The 18,201-nt window shown below is 34.3% G+C and overlaps 2 protein-coding genes across 2 annotated transcripts; both read right to left on the minus strand.

Annotated features, from left to right (window-relative positions):
* Nucleotides 1-494: 494 nt before the first annotated feature.
* On the minus strand, nt 495-3,925 carry LOC132031736 (MATH domain and coiled-coil domain-containing protein At3g58260-like). The gene is made up of 6 exons (XM_059421659.1): nt 3,847-3,925; nt 1,700-1,841; nt 1,363-1,532; nt 996-1,278; nt 747-898; nt 495-658 (listed from the first exon to the last, which is right to left on the minus strand). Exons 1-6 carry the CDS (start codon nt 3,923-3,925, stop codon nt 495-497), a joined length of 990 nt encoding a protein of 329 aa, XP_059277642.1.
* Nucleotides 3,926-14,032: 10,107 nt separating this feature from the next.
* On the minus strand, nt 14,033-17,104 carry LOC132030057 (small ribosomal subunit protein uS11m-like). Its single transcript, XM_059419529.1, has 2 exons — nt 16,836-17,104; nt 14,033-14,984 (listed from the first exon to the last, which is right to left on the minus strand). The coding sequence occupies exons 1-2, from the start codon at nt 16,936-16,938 to the stop codon at nt 14,386-14,388; spliced, it is 702 nt and encodes a 233-aa protein (XP_059275512.1). The 5' UTR covers nt 16,939-17,104; the 3' UTR covers nt 14,033-14,385.
* Between the last annotated feature and the right edge of the window lie 1,097 nt (nt 17,105-18,201).

Here is an 18,201-nt window from a genome sequence, read left to right on the forward strand (position 1 = left end):
CTAATTCCACCCAGGGCAAAGACCAGAAGATGTGATTTACATGTCATCTTCATCCGCTCGTTTCCTATCAACTTGTACCTTTAAAAGTCAGCCTCACAAGATCATAAATGGTCGCGACCTATAATTTTCTACAAATTGAAGATAAAAACAGCATGATCAATACAGAATACATGGATGTATGAACATAAATAGCAAGAAAACCGAGTTAAAGTTCCGAAAAAATCAATGAGGGAGTGCATGTGTGTGCCTTTGTCATTGCAATGGCCAAAACCCCCTGCCATTTACTCATCTAATGGTACAAATGACCAATAAAGTGATATTTACCAGCTCAAAAAGTCTTTACCGATATTTATCTGATATTCCATTTTCAGTTGCCTTTCTGAATTGCAATGCCAGATACCAGTGGGGATCAAGTCTAATAGGCAAAAGAGAACAATTAAAAGTAGCTAGCATCTGAGAGGGTGCTTACTTGGGAACTCAAGCAAAACACCAGACTAGGCAAATCTTTTCACTGCAAAAATATGCGTAATCTCGAATTTAACGACCAATGTATCACGCACAAGAAATCCCTTAGATAAATCAGTCGCTGGACCTAAATTTTGGGGATTCCTCCAAAGCCACCAGAAACTACTTGTACCAGAGAAACATGAAACAAGTGCTGCAGAAGTAAAGTTGAGATTTAAGGTTATTCAGTGCATACAAGGTACACTCTCCGGTAGGCTAAAACTAAGATTAGTATGGGTAACCTGTAACCGTGGCATCCTCTCCATGCGCTTGATTCTTTATCGTCAGCTTATAAGTTGCACGCACTGTCGATGTAGTGTCAGCTAAGCGGATTCCGATTGCAAGGTCATTGTGTTCGTCTACGGGGTATCCTTTGGGATAGAGCTCTAACCGCCTAAACAACATTAGTTGTCCTTAAATTATCTACTTTACAAATATGCAATATTAAAACTAGGAAAAAAAAACAATTGATCTATCTGAATGATATATACCACTTGCAATCTCCAAGCGTGAAACTTGATGCAGGAACTGAGCTGGTTAAACGGGAAAAGTTAGAGATATTCCAAGTGTGAACCTGACCAGCAAGATATTTGGGCTGCGGTAGAAGCTCTCCTGCACCACTATATTTAATAACAAACACCTCCGCGCCAAATACACATTTGTCACCAACAAGGTATCCGTTTGTAGGGTCATTGAACCCAGGGAGTGGGAGTAGTTTGGAAAACCCCCACTCAGTTTTCATTGCATGATAGCGTCTTGGCTTCTCGTTAATATCTAAAATTGAAAATTATGATATCAAAATCAAACATATCAAGACTGCATTTTTTAGAACTGAAAAGCTGGAAACATGTAAAACACCTCGAATTGTCAAGTATTTGTCACGAGTCTGGTCAAACACGAGGAACTTGAAACTCACATTAACCTCCCAACCCAGAGGTAAAGCCTCCGTGTTTGTGATGGTCAAGTAGAGAGAGATGTGTCCCTTTCCACCTCTTTCTTGATCGCCATTTGGATAGAGACACAGTTTCCTTAAAGAATGAAACCACATTTAAAGAATTGATATTATCAAACATACACACACATTTACACCCGAAAGAGGGAATTAATTCTTAAAGAATAGTGTGTGTCAATTATAAGCTTCAAAGAGAGCCTATGGGAAAGGAAAAGGAAATCTGAAGCTGGATTGATACTTCACCATTTGTGACCACTGGCTTCGAAAACATCAGACTCGTATCTCTTTCTTCCAGCTTTCTCAAGTAGTTGAACAAGGAATGAGAATGAATCTACTTTTAATATATAGTGAGCTGGTGGGATATCTCTCAGTGTTCTCGCTATATCTGTAGAAGCATCACAGAGGCAGACCGAAAAGCTTTTAGTTTTAATCAAAGTTACTTCTCTGTCACGCAAATACTAGAAGTTCTCTGAACGGAAAAATCTAATGTATTTTAATTCACATATGTAAGCGAGATAGCATATGGTAGATCACAGGATTCTTTTTTTTATTAAGTAATCAAAGATACTACAAAATTCTTGCACTAAGCCAGTGCGACAACATAATTACAGATTGGGCAGATAACCTATTGTAACTAAAATTGATCGATATCCTGTATCAAAATAGATCACTAGATTCTAAAGTATAAAACAAAAAATGCAAGTACAGTACTATATATCGCCCTAATGCAGCAGTAACAATGTATCCACCTTTACTTCCTTCAATTAGTCTTATCATAAAGTTGGAAACACAGACTTCTTAATCTTTAACCCCGAAGTAAAATTTATTCAGATGCCCTTAAAATTTATTCAGATGCCCTGCAAATGCTCTACCTTCATCCTTCCACCATCTTTCTAAGCAGCCAAGCTCAACACTCCTCCAATGAGTGCAATCCTGGGGGTATTTTACTTCTTTTCTTCTTTAATTTCATGGTGGACGAGTGGAGTGTCAGAAAATTGATTGAAATAAGCTAGTTGAAGAACCAGAACCACATCAAATGGAATGCGCTTTTCGATCTTTTCACACACGATCAACAAAATTCAATTCACACAAAGTGAACTTTCGTTCTGTTTAGCAAGAACAGAACAAACGAATGAACCAATTATCTACTGAAGCATGTATTCGTGAGCGATTATACCAGGAGACATGACAATTATTCACTTTCATAAATCAAATAACCTTATACACGTAGATCACTATGGTAGATGCTTTCAAACTTACCTGAATTTCATTATTAAACAAATGAATCATCCATAAATAACTTCAATATGGACAATACAAAACTCAAGCAAACATCACGAGCATGTTTATACAACTTTTTATGGCTAAAAATTAAAAATTACACAACAACATGCCGAGTATAATTTCACAAGTGGGGTCTGGGGAGGGGTAGTGAGTACACAGACCTTACCCCGTAGAAGGTTGTTTCTCATAGACTTTCGGTTCAAGCATTCCAAGCAGTTTGAAAAGGAAAATGCGGAAGGAAAGATGCCAAGGAAAGCATTATATAACATTTTGAGAAAAAGTAACAGTAATAACAAAAAAATAGTACAATAACCAGAGCACAAGAAACAACCGGTAGTAACAGAAAGCGAAGAATAGGAAACTACGACAATAATACTAATACTACTGGTATGAAAGGAGGAGCAAATACGGTGCTCCAAACTACCACCAAGCCTAAACCAAAGAGAAGATGGCTAAAATATAGATATAATTGTCAATAACACATCTGAAGTATTACTTTTTTGCGAGTTTCCTACCTGAACTACAAGGTATTTGTATTTCCAACTATCACTAACTATTCGTTAGAACACACCTCGAAGCTGTGTATTGCGATAAATAGTTAGTGATAGTTCAGGAAGAAAACACAAACACCTGATAGTTCAGGTGGGAAATTAGCAAACAAGTGATAGTTAAAGGTGTTTTTTTGACAATTATATATTTTTTTAAAAAATTTCCTATTAATTTCTTTAATTATCTGCGTGGATTGCCATTTGGCATCATTTTTAAACAAAAAAAAGAGAGGGTACACCATGCACCATCAGAAACTATTTTTGATAAATAGTTTGATGATAATTCAGGTAGGAAATACTAACGCCTGATGCTTCAGGTAGAAAACTCGCAAAATAATACTTCAGGTGTGTTTTTGACTATTATATCAATAAAAAAATATGTAATTTTAAAAAATCTCTATAACAATAAAAAATAAAATACGCTCATAAATTTTATAAATTGACAAACACACACAAATATTGTTTACTTCAATTCTTTTAAATACCAAACCAAATATTTTTTACTATGGTATAATATTTGGAAGAACCCTACACCTATTGAATCATACTAATACGTACCAAGTAAGCCACTGTCTTCGGGGTTGGGATGGTAGCACTTGTCTTGTCCTCTATTCAATTCAAATTTCACTTCTTCCATGTTTGTTTGGCTTTCCGGAGTATATAATATGAAGATGAATATTCTACATGTTTTAGACTCATTCTTGACTCTGGTTTTATAGGATAACTTTATATTTTATCAACGTAATATCCTAAAAGTTATGGCTAAGGAACTTATGCCTTACTAGTTACTAGGCATACGTTTAAAAGTTAGGGCTAAGGAACTTATGCCTATGGCTAAGGAACTTATGCCTTACTAGTTACTAGGCATACGTTTTCTCAACGTAATATCCTAAAAGTTATGCCTAAGGAACTTATATCTTACTAGTTACTAACTAGGCATAAGTTTAATTGCTAAAGGCGAAAAATTAAAGATCAACGTCCAATAAAAATTAAAGACCAACCCATTTGAAGGAAATTCGTGCAATTTTATCAATTTTATAGGCTGTTTGGCCCAACTTCTTGAATGTTAAAATACTTCTTTTTTAAATAAAACATTTTTTAAGCTAGCGTTTGGATATATATTTGGTTGAAGAAATGAGTTTTTGAAGTTGTGTTTGAACGTGCATTTTACTTGAAAAAAAATTAATGTTTTGTGAGAGAAAGAAAAGATTTATAGGGAAAAACTTGCCAAACTACTTTTTGAAACTTGAAATTTTTTCTTCAAAAATGTTTCAGAAACTGATCAAATTTCATGGATAAACAAAGTTTTAATTTTTTTTTTTTAAAATAAAAAATATTATGTCCAAACGGGAGCTAAGATTCAAGGTATTAGCCAACAACAAAAAAGGGCTTTGAGCAGCACAGAAACAATTTGTTTGAAAGAAGCTATAAATCTCTTTCTTTTTCCAAAATGCAGAAGTAAAATTAATCCCTATTAATTTAACACATCTATCTTTCAAATAAATACTGTACATTTATTTTCTACTTTTTTTCCTTTTGGTTTCTACGGTGTCTTTTCTTATTTCTTTTTAACGAGTCACTTCTCACTTTTATCCACAGTCTCTCCTCTTCCTCTTTGGAATAACAAAGTCATTGTCAGAAAAAATACGAGCTAATAATTTTCACATAACTTTAATGATTTTCATAATGAATATTAAAATAATTTCTCTCTTTAAATAATTCTATAGGACAAAGTGCCTTGATATTTGTCCGTTTTCATTTAACACTCAAAAAAACTTTTTGTAAAAATTGACCAATTTGCTTATCAAATACTGAAAAAAGCAAACTTCCCAAATGAATTCGCCACACAAACTAATTTTCTCCAATAGTACTTTCCTGAAAAACTGTTTTTGTTGATAGAAATGCTTCTCAAAATATGAAGGAAAATATTTTATTGATAAACTCTATAAATCTCTGAATGCTCGCTACAATCTCCACCCTATAAAATAAATAGTAATAGCCCTATTTATAATAGTATAAATCTAATTTAACTCAAAATAGGAAAACCTATTCCTATACTAATTTGACTATAAATCCTAATTAGACATGAATTAAAATACCAAATCCTAACCAATTTTGGTTTCCTACAATTTTGAATTATTATTTCCAACATTCTCCCGTAATTCAAAATTGTATATCTAATTCTTGATCCACTTGTCACAATCTTCAAATTGTCGAGGCACTTGTTTCCAACCCATCAGAAGCACTTTCTCTTCAACCGTCACTCGTCATCTTCCAATTAGTAGAAGCACTTTCTCTTCAACCGTCACAATAGCACTTTCTCTCCAATCTTCACAACCGTTGGAGCACTTTCTCCCCAACATTCCATTGTTGAAGCACTTTCTCTTCAACCTTCAATCGTTGAAGCACTTTCTCTCCAACATTCCAATTTGTTGATGCACTTTCTCATCAACCTTCAATTGTTGAAGCACTTTCTCTTCAACCTTCATAATCGTTGGAGCACTTTCTCTCCAACATTCCAATTTGTTGATGCACTTTCTCACCAACCTTCAATTGTTGAAGCACTTTCTCTTCAACCTTAACAATTGTTGGAGCACTTTCTCTCTAACATTCCAATTTTGTTGATACACTTTCTCACCAACCTTCAATTGTTGAAGCACTTTCTCTTCAACCTTCACAATCGTTGGAGCACTTTCTCTCTAATATTTCAATTTTATTGATGCACTTTCTCATCAACCTTCAATTGTTGAAGCACTTTCTATTCAACCTTCATAATCATTGAGCACTTTCTCTCCAACATTCCAATTTATTGATGCACTTTCTCACCAACCTTCAATTATTGAAGCACTTTCTCTTCAACCTTTACAATTGTTGGAGCACTTTCTCTCCAACATTTCAACTTGTTGATGCACTTTCTCATCAACACCCAATTTTTTTTAACCCACTTCTCCGACTTCTAGAAAAGATAGTTTGTTCCTCTTGTGCATATTTTCTTGCACCTCTTTAAACTTGCAATAGTTTGTTAGTCCTTCTCAGCATGATTGTTTTTCATGCATATCATTAGCCTGACGTTTGCCAACATCATCATCATTGGCCAGACGGGCAGCATATATGAGTCATAGCTTACCACGCAAATGGAAGCTCTTTGATTTTCTACCAGGATCGTAGAAGCTCTGATACCAATTTGAAGGAAAATATTTTATTGATAAACTCTATGAATATCTGAATGCTCGCTACAATCTTCACCCTATAAAATAAATAGTAGTAGCCCTATTTATAATAGTATAAAACCTAATTTAACTCAAAATAGGAAAACCTATTCCTATACTAATTTGACGATAAATCCTAATTAGACATGAATTAAAACATCAAATTCTAACCAATTTTGGTTTCCTACAATTTTGAATTATTATTTCCAACAATAAGCATTTTTTCATAAACCAACAACAAAAAAAATTGATTATGTGGTACCCATCCAAATTTGATTTTTGGCAGAGAAAGTTGTATTTCCGATCAAAGTTATTTTGTGGAAAATAGGGTATCAGTTGAGTGACTTTAAAAATATGAAAATAAGACAAGTAACTTTAATACGGAATATATAATTTCCTTTAGTTGAGTAACCATTTGGGAAATTTACACCTTAATTAACTGTCATGTTATTTAGCTGATCTATGTTGCGCCTAATTAGCTGTGGAATTGCATTTATTTTTATGTGCAAAACAATGCTTTCATGGACTTCATCTGTTTACTTACTTTATCGTGATAATATACTTCTTGTTAATCGTCAAGTGATTGTTTACTCTATTCTTTTTGCCCTTTGTAAGTGAAGAATAGCACAAAGGTATAAGATTGCACTGCATGTTACTGGTTACAATTGTTTTGTTGGACTGAAGCTTCTTTTATTTTGGGCTACAGATTGAATTCTGGTCCAGAATAAAAGGATAAGGTCATCATTTGCCAGCTTGAAGTAAACTCAAGTAGTGCCTGCCACTGTTTTAAGCTGTCAGGATTTTCCGGAACATGCAAGGTAATGGCATTGTTCCAAATGCGTTTAGTTATGGTATCTTGATTCGGGGGCTATGTCATGGAAAGAGATTAGAGAAGGCGCTTGAGTTTTGCATGGAGATGTTGGATGTTGGAGGTTGGACATTCTCCCGCTCTTGCAACGTTTATGGGTTTAGTTGATGGATTTTGCAAGGAAACGAGTTTCGAAGAGGTTCAAAACATGATTAAAATAGTGAGGTAGAAGGGATTTATCCTTGATGAGAAAGCTGTTAGGGAATACTTGGAGAAGAAAGGCCCATTCTTGCCAGTGGTTTGGGAGGCTATATTGGGAAAGAAGGTTTCACAAAGGCAATCTCTATTTTAGTTTTCTTCCTCTTCAATCTTATAGAGTACAAGGAATAGGGGCAGTAGCTCGGATCCCGTTCTTGGAATATTTTGACTATCCATAATTAGAATTTTTGCTGAGACTGACATCTATATTACTAGAGTCTGTATAAAACATGTCCTATCGCTCATTTCTATTATATACAAGTGCGAAAGAGGGATCAACACAAAGATTGACTGCTTGTACTAAAAGCTTTATAAATTATACATGCAATGAATGCTTGTACCAAAAGCTATATAACTTGTACACTTTAACCAACTATTTTTTTAATCTCACGTGGACATATGTCATAGTACTTAATATTTATTCCCTTCTCATGTATAGACGTATGCACTTCAATTTTAATTCTCCGACATTTATTTCCTCCGTGCACTTTTACTTGTTCACTTTTCACTTTTCACGTTCTTGCTGAATATTTATTCTCTTCTCATGTATAGACGTATGTAGTTCAATTTTAATTCTCCTACACAAATTTATTTCCGCTGTGCACTTTTACTTGTTCGTTTTTGACTTTTCAATTTTTTTATGAATTAAATCCCACACGGACATATGTCATAGTACTGAATATTTATTCTCTTCTCATGTATACACGATGCACTTCAATTTGGCTAGAATTTCAAATGTTTACAGCGAAAAACTAGATTAACAAGGGCGTATATAAGAATGCGAGTTTCATCAATAATTCTTGAACTAATACATAGTTAATTATACACCACAAGATTAAGGAATTTAATAAAGGTGGATATATTTCAGAAAAAAGAATAAGTTCCTGGGCCAGGTTCCCTTTGTTTGGATTGTTGTTACCCGTTATATCGTATTGTATCGTTATTATAAATACGATGTTTTTTTATCATACTTTAAAATGTATTGTATTGTGTTGTTAAATACGTCATTACATAACAATGAAAAACCCTGTTTTATGTAACAACCGATTTGGTGTTATCTCATCATTACCTAATTTCTCATTCCAATTATGTCCTTACTTAATATTTCATAATCCTATTTTATCTTTTACCCTATATTATTTAACTCCATTATGGATTTTTCTTTTAGTTATTTCGTTACTCTCTTGTTTTTTTTTTTTTTTTTTTTTTCCTTTTTGGCTAAATTTCTTGTTCATTACCACTACTCTGTTATTTGCTAAATTTCTTGTTCGTTACTACTACTCAGTTATTTGTTCAGTAGACATTAACTTTTACCATGCATCAACATTTTATTTGTCTTTATTAGAATCATGTATATTTTTTTTTTTAATGAACTTTTAACATGAAAACACTGTTATAAATGAATTTCACATTTTGTGTGTTGATGATTGAGGCAGTAATTTTTGCAAGATTTTTATTTTTTTAGTGAAGTGTAAAAAATATATTTACATGAGTTTAACAACTTAATATATTTATAATGCATAATGTGAGACAAAATAGCATAAGAAGTCGCCTTAAATTATTTATTAGTAATTATTGATACATTTAACATTTACAATAGTTTAGGACATTTTAGTAAACTTTTCAAGCATTTAATACAAACAATACAATCAATCCGAACAAAAAAAAAAAATGTTACTCTATTAAACAACAAAGATTTTAGTAAACTGTGTTCAGTACAGGGTTATCGTGGGACCAGAATTGGTTCTCGAGGTTTGGATAATCCTTTTGCCATGTCCTAAGTAGCTACGGTTTCCGAGCAACTCCAAAGAATGTATGGTTCGTCAAAGGTAGGATGACCCGTTCTCTTTAAGGAACTTACGCTAGTTTCTAATCTTGTAGCCGTATCGCCTCTCGCTCTTGAGAATACTAAAGTTAAGTAAAGACCGATGATAGTTCAGGGAATTGCTTTAGAAACAGATGGTGATTGGTGTTTCCTGGATTGATTATGTTACTTGTGTGTAATGCATAGTGTGCTAGTAAGACTAATAATTGTAGAGGTGTAAATGAACGCATTTGTTCATAACTGAAACGGATCCTGCTCATGTAAGTTTGTACTCAGGTTATTTATTAAGAAAACGAGTTTGATACCACCGTCAAGCTTGATTATTAAATAAGTTCATGGTCGAGCTAGATCGACATTTTATGGTTCATAGGAAACTTGAATAACTTGCTTCTTTTCTGTGTTGAGTATACTTAGTAGGCAATTTCTATTTTAATTGTGTTCTTATCTAAGAACAAGATAAAATGGAAGCAAATGATTCTATTTAAGCGTTGATAACTACTAGCTGAGTTTAAACTAGTTAACTGTGAGATTTTTATAAATTTTAAGTAGATAGAAAGGGAAAATTTGTTGGATACATCGTAAGAACAATGAGGATGCCCCTTCAATTTTGCTAGTAATCATCAATAGGGCTACACAATGAATCTCTTGGTACCATTAAACTTTGTGGCAATGACATTCCAAAACAACTTAGCATTTCTCTTATTAAAAAAAAAAAGAAAACAACTTAGCATTTCTGCATTCATTGCAAGTCATACAACGGTTACTCATTACAATTTTCCTTTAATAGAGTGGTTTATTTCGTACTTACTTTAGCTTATTTTGGAGATTAACTTTTAAGATGAGAGAAGATTTCCTATCCTATTCAAATGTGAAGGAAGTTCTCTTTTCCAAAATCAAAAGCTATAGGAGAAGTGGAGTTTTTTCAAAGCTTTTCAGAAAAGTTTTACTATGTTTCTAGTAAAGCAAACTTTAACTGTGGAATGAAATTTTAAAGGCGAAGTGACACAGCTGGCTGCTCTAGCAAAAATGTTTACAGCCTTTAGCCAATATACATAATATATGCATATATTATATATGTGCCGGCTATTTTTTGGAATGCACAACTATTTATGTTAATTTCTACCCAGAGGGCAAGTAAGACATCTGTAATGTCACACAAAACAGATTGAAACATCTCTTCAATATTTTGACGAATTGAATAGCATTCACCAGAGCAGTATGCATTGCCAAGAGATGAAGGATAACAATATAATGCCTACCGGAAGTAAAGGAGAAATGTCAAACTCAATGCATCTGATTAATAGAACATAACAAACTATCCTACTTAGTGTCACGAAAAAATGTGCAAAGGCAAGGTGCAGCACTGAAATAAGCCCTCCAGTAAAAGGGTGAAAGAGGCCTTGTTCAATAACCTTCAAGCTAATTGCATGTGATTTATATGTCATTGTCATCCGCTCGTTTCCTATCATATTGTACCTGATTCATAGTTTTCCACAAATTGCGGAAAGAAAATAGCATAATCAATACAGAATTCATGGATGTATGACATATATATTTGTGAATGCGCGCGCTCGTCTGTTTGTGGCTGAATGTAGGATTAGAAGATTTCAACCTTCTGGATAAGCTCCTTCACCAAAAACCTCCTCCCTTTTTCTGATCTAATAATTGTTCAAATTTATTAAATGACCAATAAAGCGATATTAATCAGTTCAAAAGTTGTTCCTTATCAATAGTTATCTGATATCCATTTCAGTTGTATCTTTACATTGCAATGCCATTATATCGGAATACCAGTTGGGAAGTCAAACAGGATAAAAAGTAAAATTAAAAGTACCTTCTGAGAGGTTATATTACTTACTGGTGAAGCTCAGGCAAAACACTAGACTAGGCAAATCTTTTTACTGCAAAAATGTGTGTAATCTCGAATTTAACAACCAATGTATCATGCACAAGAAATCCCTCTAGCTTTTGGGAAATCGTTACCAGCCACCTTTTACTTGGAAAGAACCATGCACTTCCTGCAGAAGTAAGTTGTGATTAATGTTTATTCGGTTCATAAAATAACACTTTCTAGCCGGCTAAGCATAAACTCTCGGAGTATTCTCGGTGATATCTAAGTAGAATGTGATTGCATGGTGATGGTCACTGTCTCCAGGGTATCCTTTGGGATAGAGCTCTAACGTCCTAAACAACGTTAATCGTCTTTAAAGTTTATATTTTTGGAGTATAGAAAATTTAAAAAATGGAAAAGAATATTTTATCGCTACAACACCAGTTGCAATCTTCAAGAACGAAACTGTGTATGAACTGAGCCGGGAAAACTTGATTTTCCAAGTGTAAACAGCATTAGCAAGACTTTTGGAGTAGAAGCTCTCCTGCACCACTACATTTGATCACAAAAACCTCAGCACCAAATACACATTTGTCAGCAACAAGGTATCCGTTTGTAGGTTCATTGAACACAGAGAGTGGGAGTAGTTTGCAAAACCCCATGCAGTTTTCATTGCGTGATAGCGTTTTGGCTTCTCGTTAACATCTAAAACTGAAATTATGAAATCAAAATCATACTATGATAACATGTTAATTTAAGAGTTCGTCATGGGAAATAACACAACTTGAATTGTCAAGTGTTTGTCCCGATTCTGGTCAAACACGAGGAACTTGAAACTCACATTAACCTCCCAATCAAGAGGTAATGCCTCAGTATTTGTGATGGCCAAGTAGAGAGAGATGTGCCCGTTTCCACTTCTTTCTTGATCGCTGACCATTTGGATAGAGACACAGTTTCCTTAAAGAATGGAACTACAATTAAGGAATTGATATTATCAAACATACACATATTTTTACGGGGAATTAATCATTGTTTGTGTCAATTATGAGCTTCACAAAGAGCCTATAGGAAAGAAAAACGAAATCTGAAGTTGGACTGACACTTCACCATTTGTGACCACTGGCTTCAAATTCATCAGACTCATATCTCTTTTCTCCAATTTCCTCAAGTATTTGAACAAGGAATGAGAATGAATCTACTTTTAATGTATAGTGAGATGGTGGGATATCTCTCAGTGTTCTCCCTATATCTGTAAAAGCATCACAGAGGCAGACGGAAAAGCTTTTAGTTTTAATCAAAGTTACTTCTCTGTCACGCAAAAATACTAAAGTTCTTTGAACGGAAAAAATCTAATGTAATTTAATTCAACTATGTAAGCGCTACAACATATGGTAGATCGCAACAACAACAACAACAACAAAGCCAGTGAAATTCCACAAAGTGAGGTCTGGGAAGGGTAGAGTGTATGCAAACCTTACCCCTCACCTATCTTGGGAGGATGGTAGATCACAGGATTCTTTTCTTTAATAAGTAATCAAAGATTCTACAAATTTCTTGCACTAAGCAAGTGTGACGACATAATTACAGATTGGGGAGATCCCCTATTGTAACTAAAATTGCATCGACATCCTGTATCAAAATAGATCACGAGATTCTAAAGTATAAAACAAAAATGCAAGTACCATACATCGCCCTAATGCAGTAGTAACAATCTGTCCACCTTTACTTCCTTCAAATAGTCTTATCATAAAGTTTGAAACAAAGACTTCTTAATCTTTAACGCTGAACTAGAATTTATTCAGATGCCCTGCAAATGCTCTACCTTCATCCGTCCACCATCATTGTAAGCAGCCAAGCTCAACACTCCTCCATTGAGTGCAATCCTCGGGGTATTTTATTTCTTTTCTTCTTTAATTTCACGGTCAGAAAATTGATTGAACTAAGCTAGTTGAAGAACCACATCAAATAGAATGCGCTTTTCGATCTTTCCACACACGATCAACAAAATTCAATTCACACAAAGTGCACATTTGTTCTGTTTAGCAAGAACAGAACAAACGAATGAACCAATTATCTGCTGAAGCATGTAAACGTGAAAGATTATACCACGAGACATGACAACTATTCACTTTCTTAAATCAAATAATCTTATACACGTAGCCCGTAGATCACTACGTTAGATGCTTTCAAACTTACCTAACTTTCATGATTAAACAAATAAATCATCCATAAATAACTTCAATATGGACAATACAAAACTCAAGCAAACATCATGAACATATTTATACCACTTTTTATGGCTAAGAATTATACAACAACAAACAACATATCCGGAATCTCACAAGTGGGGTCCGGCCCTGCGTTATGAGTGTACGCGTACCTTACCCCGTTAGGGAATAAGCATTTCCCGATAGACTCTCGGTTCAAGTAAAGCATTTCAAGCAATTTGAAAAGGAAAACATGGAAGGAAAGATGCCAAGGAAAATAATAAGGAAAGCATTACAAAGCATTTTGAGAAAAAGGAATATTAATAACAACAAAATAATACGGTAACCGAAACACAAAAACCAACATGTAGTCATAGATCTCGAAAAGATAGTAAACTACGAAAATAAGACAAATACTACTTGTATAAAAGGAGGAGCAAATACGGTGCTCCACACTACCACCAAGCCTAACCCAGAGAAACGATGGCTAAAAAATAGAGATAATTGTCAAAAGCACAGATGAAGTATCATTTTTTTTGCGAGTTTCCTAACATTTCCTACCTGAACTATCACCAACTATTTATCAAAAAAATAAATAGCAATTGATAGTCGCAAAATGAAAAAATCTAAGTGATAGTACAGCTTTTTGACACAAACCATAGTTTCCACGAAACTTTTTCAGAGGTTGAGGTCTAATGTCAATGAAGAATCTCATACTAATTGTACAAAACAAAGCCGTATTTGTTATCTGCTACTTTCAATAGTACATCAAATACTCTCTGTAAATTGATAAGCAGAAGCAACCTACTCTTGCTCCATTTACGACACAACTGAAGGGCTCCAAAACCAGCTGGGACTGTTTATTGAACTGTTGAGAGGATTTCATTCCCTCTAAACATATATGATTAATGACTCATCACGTCCCAGATAACAGGAAACATTGATCATCCGATTAGCAATTAAATGCGACGCTTCTTTGGGAGGCGGCATCCATTATGGGGTTTTCTTGTTGTGTCCTCAATGTATACCACAGGATTCTTATCTCCACGAGAATGAGTGTAGCCCTCTCTGAAGCTTAGAATTGCTTGCTTCTTTTTCTTAAAGTAAGTAAAGCCATTTACTTTCATGACCACTGACCTCAAGCCCCAGTCTCTTGCTTCACGCCCAACATGTTCTGCAGTTGACTCGGCAGCATATCTTGCAACTTTCCCTCCCTTTCCCGTTAACTTACCAGCAGTAGACCCAAACTTTTTGTTCCCTTTTGAATCCGTCACAGTAATGAAGGCATTGTTGCGCAGAACTTTTATATGAACAATATCAGCATCTTGTTCGATATGATACCTTGAAAGTGGACCACCACTTAGTACACCCCTTGTATTGTCCTCCCCAAGTCCTCTAACAAAGTCCATTGGTCTAGAATTGTTTCCCATCTCAGCTTCCTTTGGGCTTATAGAATGTATGAAACACCTCACACCAACATTACATGTTGAACAAGCATTCATACCCAAGATTGAGCGCAGATTACTGTATATTCTGCTTTCAGTCTTCCCTTGAATACCTGCGCCAAAATGATCCATTGAGCCAAAAGTTCAAAATAAGAAACAAGGGCATGTGTATGCCAGCTATACACAATACTGTTCTGCAGACGCATATTAAAAGCTTGGAAAAATGTATAACGGATTCCTGGATCTCCTAAATACAGAATTAGATAGACATTATAACAGATTCAAGCACACACAATTACAAATCACTTGTACTGCCATTGATAACAACCAAAATGTAAGAAACAAGGAATTGAAACAAACAATCATTAACTAGATAGAAATAAGAAGAAATAATTAGAATAGGGGGAGGATAAGAGCCTGTTTGGATTGGCTTATAAGTTGGTTAAACCAGCTTATAAGTCATTTTTAACTTATTTGGGTGTTTGCAAAAATAGAAAACACAAGAAGTTGCTCAACCCCAACTTATTTGTTTTTGGCTTAAAAGCCATTTTGGTTTGACCAATAACTTTACCCTTTTATCCCTTATATTTTTATTAATTCCAATACTACCCTTCTAAAAACCCTTTAAGCACTTTTATCCAAACACGTAACAACTAATTTATAAAATAACTTTCAGCACTTAAAAGTACTTTAAGCACTTATGCTTAAAAGCCACTGTTTTTCAGCTAATCCAAACGGGCTCTTAGAAGAAAGGACAATCATTGCAGGACCTAGTTTCCTTTCTATTACTTAAGAAGTTGGTAATGAGAGGTTAATTATAAATCCAAAATCTCTGATCTCTTTAGAAGTCCCCTGGAGAAATAACTACAAGGTTTCACGATATTTATGATTAGTGAAGCATTTTCTTTCTCCCACACTAGGAACAGTGACAGAAAAGGAACAGTAGCATAATAATCCAGCAGGGTGGAAAACAATACAGCAAAATGCCACAGAGCCAATTTCAACAAGTTCCCACTATGGAAAGATGAAAGAATACTAGAGGGATGCCACTAAGAGAACTTATAATTCTGCATTTCTTAAAAAAGAGAGACAAACGGAAGGAAGGATTATTCTTAATTTTTATTTCTCTCTTACCTATTAAAGCATCAATACAAATCAAACCCGAGGCAGGTAAGCGCTAGGGTCTTTCTATGTCTTTACCTGATCCTACTGCTAGGATGACTTCTCAATTTGATTTTGTCTCTTCCTTGCAAGATTTCTGTTTCTCTTTATAATACGTACAGTCCTCCATCCTTTCCATCATAAATATGTTATCTTTCACCTTCATCCCATAAATTATTATGTGCTTAGTTGAAATCTTCCATTCACTTGGAAATTGGAATAAAATTTTATCCATAAAATGCTAGATAATTCATTAATGCGCAAGCAAGGAAAACTTTCAAGTACCATCTTTCACTATGATAGTCAAATATTCGACATTATAATTGTGACATGAACCCCCTTTATGCTATCTTTCGATCCTCAGGCTGCAGCCACTTAGAGAGCTCTTCGTTTACTAAGGAGTAATACGAATAGTTTATCTAAAATCACGCAATCTCTGATCCTCTAACTATAATTTCAACAAAAGTCAGGATGGAGAAGCTTTCACTCTTCAAGTGAGATTCAGTAAAACCACCAAGTAGCAAGTGCATCCTTCATCTTGAATATCAAGCAAAAGATTTAGTCATTGCATCAGACAAGAATTGAATAAAAATAAATAAATGTTATAAAATTGAGAGCATAACTGAAGGCAAACAGTTCAAACTTACAACCATGGTAATAAATTGTACGCCAATAAACATCAAATAAGCTCAAAACTAGATTCACACACATCCCATAAAAATGTCAACTAGGTATGACACGCTACGCAATTTGATGAAGAGAATTGCATAGCATTTAACAAGATGAAAATAAACAATACCTACCAAAATTTGGAAGTGTTGAAAAAGTCCTGAAAGCTTGAGGATGATCGGAAGAACGTAATTTGAAAGCATTGGCTGCCCATAACACACTCCGGATAAGATTCATCTTGCCTGTAACAATGTAAATCACTTCACCTTAGCATCTATTTTGACCCAAAAAAAAACGCGCTTAATCAGATAAACCTTTCTTACAAAAACCCAATTCTATCATACTTTCTTCCCATCTTCTTATTGTGAAATGACTAAAAATGATAACTGAGGCGATTCCAATATACAAAATGAAAGAGCACCAAACTATTCACATCTAATATCTTAGATTTATAAACATCCAAAGACACCATTCTTGTAACTACTCTAACCCAATAGTACCATATGCATCAGAAACGAATCCAACAAAATATTTAAAGGGAAATTAACTTAAATAGCTGGCCACCAAAAAAAAAAAATCCCGCAGATGTATAATATGCCTAGCAATTGTAAAAATTTTTTGCCGAGCGGCCAAGTGTGTAACTTGGTCGCAACCCCAGACATGGACATCAAGCAAGATTAGTATCATTCAAGATCTGATTTTTATGCAAAATATCAATGGTGAGAAATAAAAAGCAAATAAGAAAAAGTAAAGGAGCAAAGACGTGTTAATATACCACTGAAATCCCAAAATGGATGAAATCGCAGAGATGGAGAATTAAAGCTCCAAGTGATGGCGGAGAGAAGAAAAGAAAAGGAACATAGGTTAGGGCTTGTGTTAGTGAGGGTGTTGTTGGAAATAGAGAAAATTATAAGGTATGGTAAATTAATGTCTAACAAAAAATATTACTCTATCCGTCTCAAATTATGGTCGCTTTTTTATTTTACATGTCCTTTAAGAAATATAATTAGCGGGGTTATTTGACTAACTTGACCCTTATTTATATTTAAGTTATAGTCTCTCTTGTTTATTCTATTTATGTATATCGCCATTAATAAGAGTTCTACCAAAGATAACATGGGAGAAAAAATAATCATATGTGCTTTTAACTTTTAAAATGACAAATAATTTGAGTCGGGGGAGTAATGTAGTAGTAATTTTTAAGCTAAAAAGTCCTCAAAGGCTCGTACTTCCAGGACCCTTAACTTCGTAACCTTCAACCAAGGTCATGTGAAATGAATAATACGACACGTTACTTCGTAAGCACTTTTTAATTCCCTCCTTTTACTTTTATTCGTCCACTATTCAAAAAATAGATTTTCACTTTTACTTGTCCACTTTCACATATCAAGAGAAAAATAATTTATTTTTCCTGTTTTACCCTTAGCATTAATTACTCATTCCAAAAACATTTTTCAAATTCAATACAACTATACACCAATTAGTATGAGTATCATAATA

The sequence above is a fragment of the Lycium ferocissimum genome, chromosome 9, assembly GCF_029784015.1.
Source record: "Lycium ferocissimum isolate CSIRO_LF1 chromosome 9, AGI_CSIRO_Lferr_CH_V1, whole genome shotgun sequence".
In the NCBI taxonomy this organism is placed as follows: Eukaryota; Viridiplantae; Streptophyta; class Magnoliopsida; order Solanales; family Solanaceae; genus Lycium; species Lycium ferocissimum.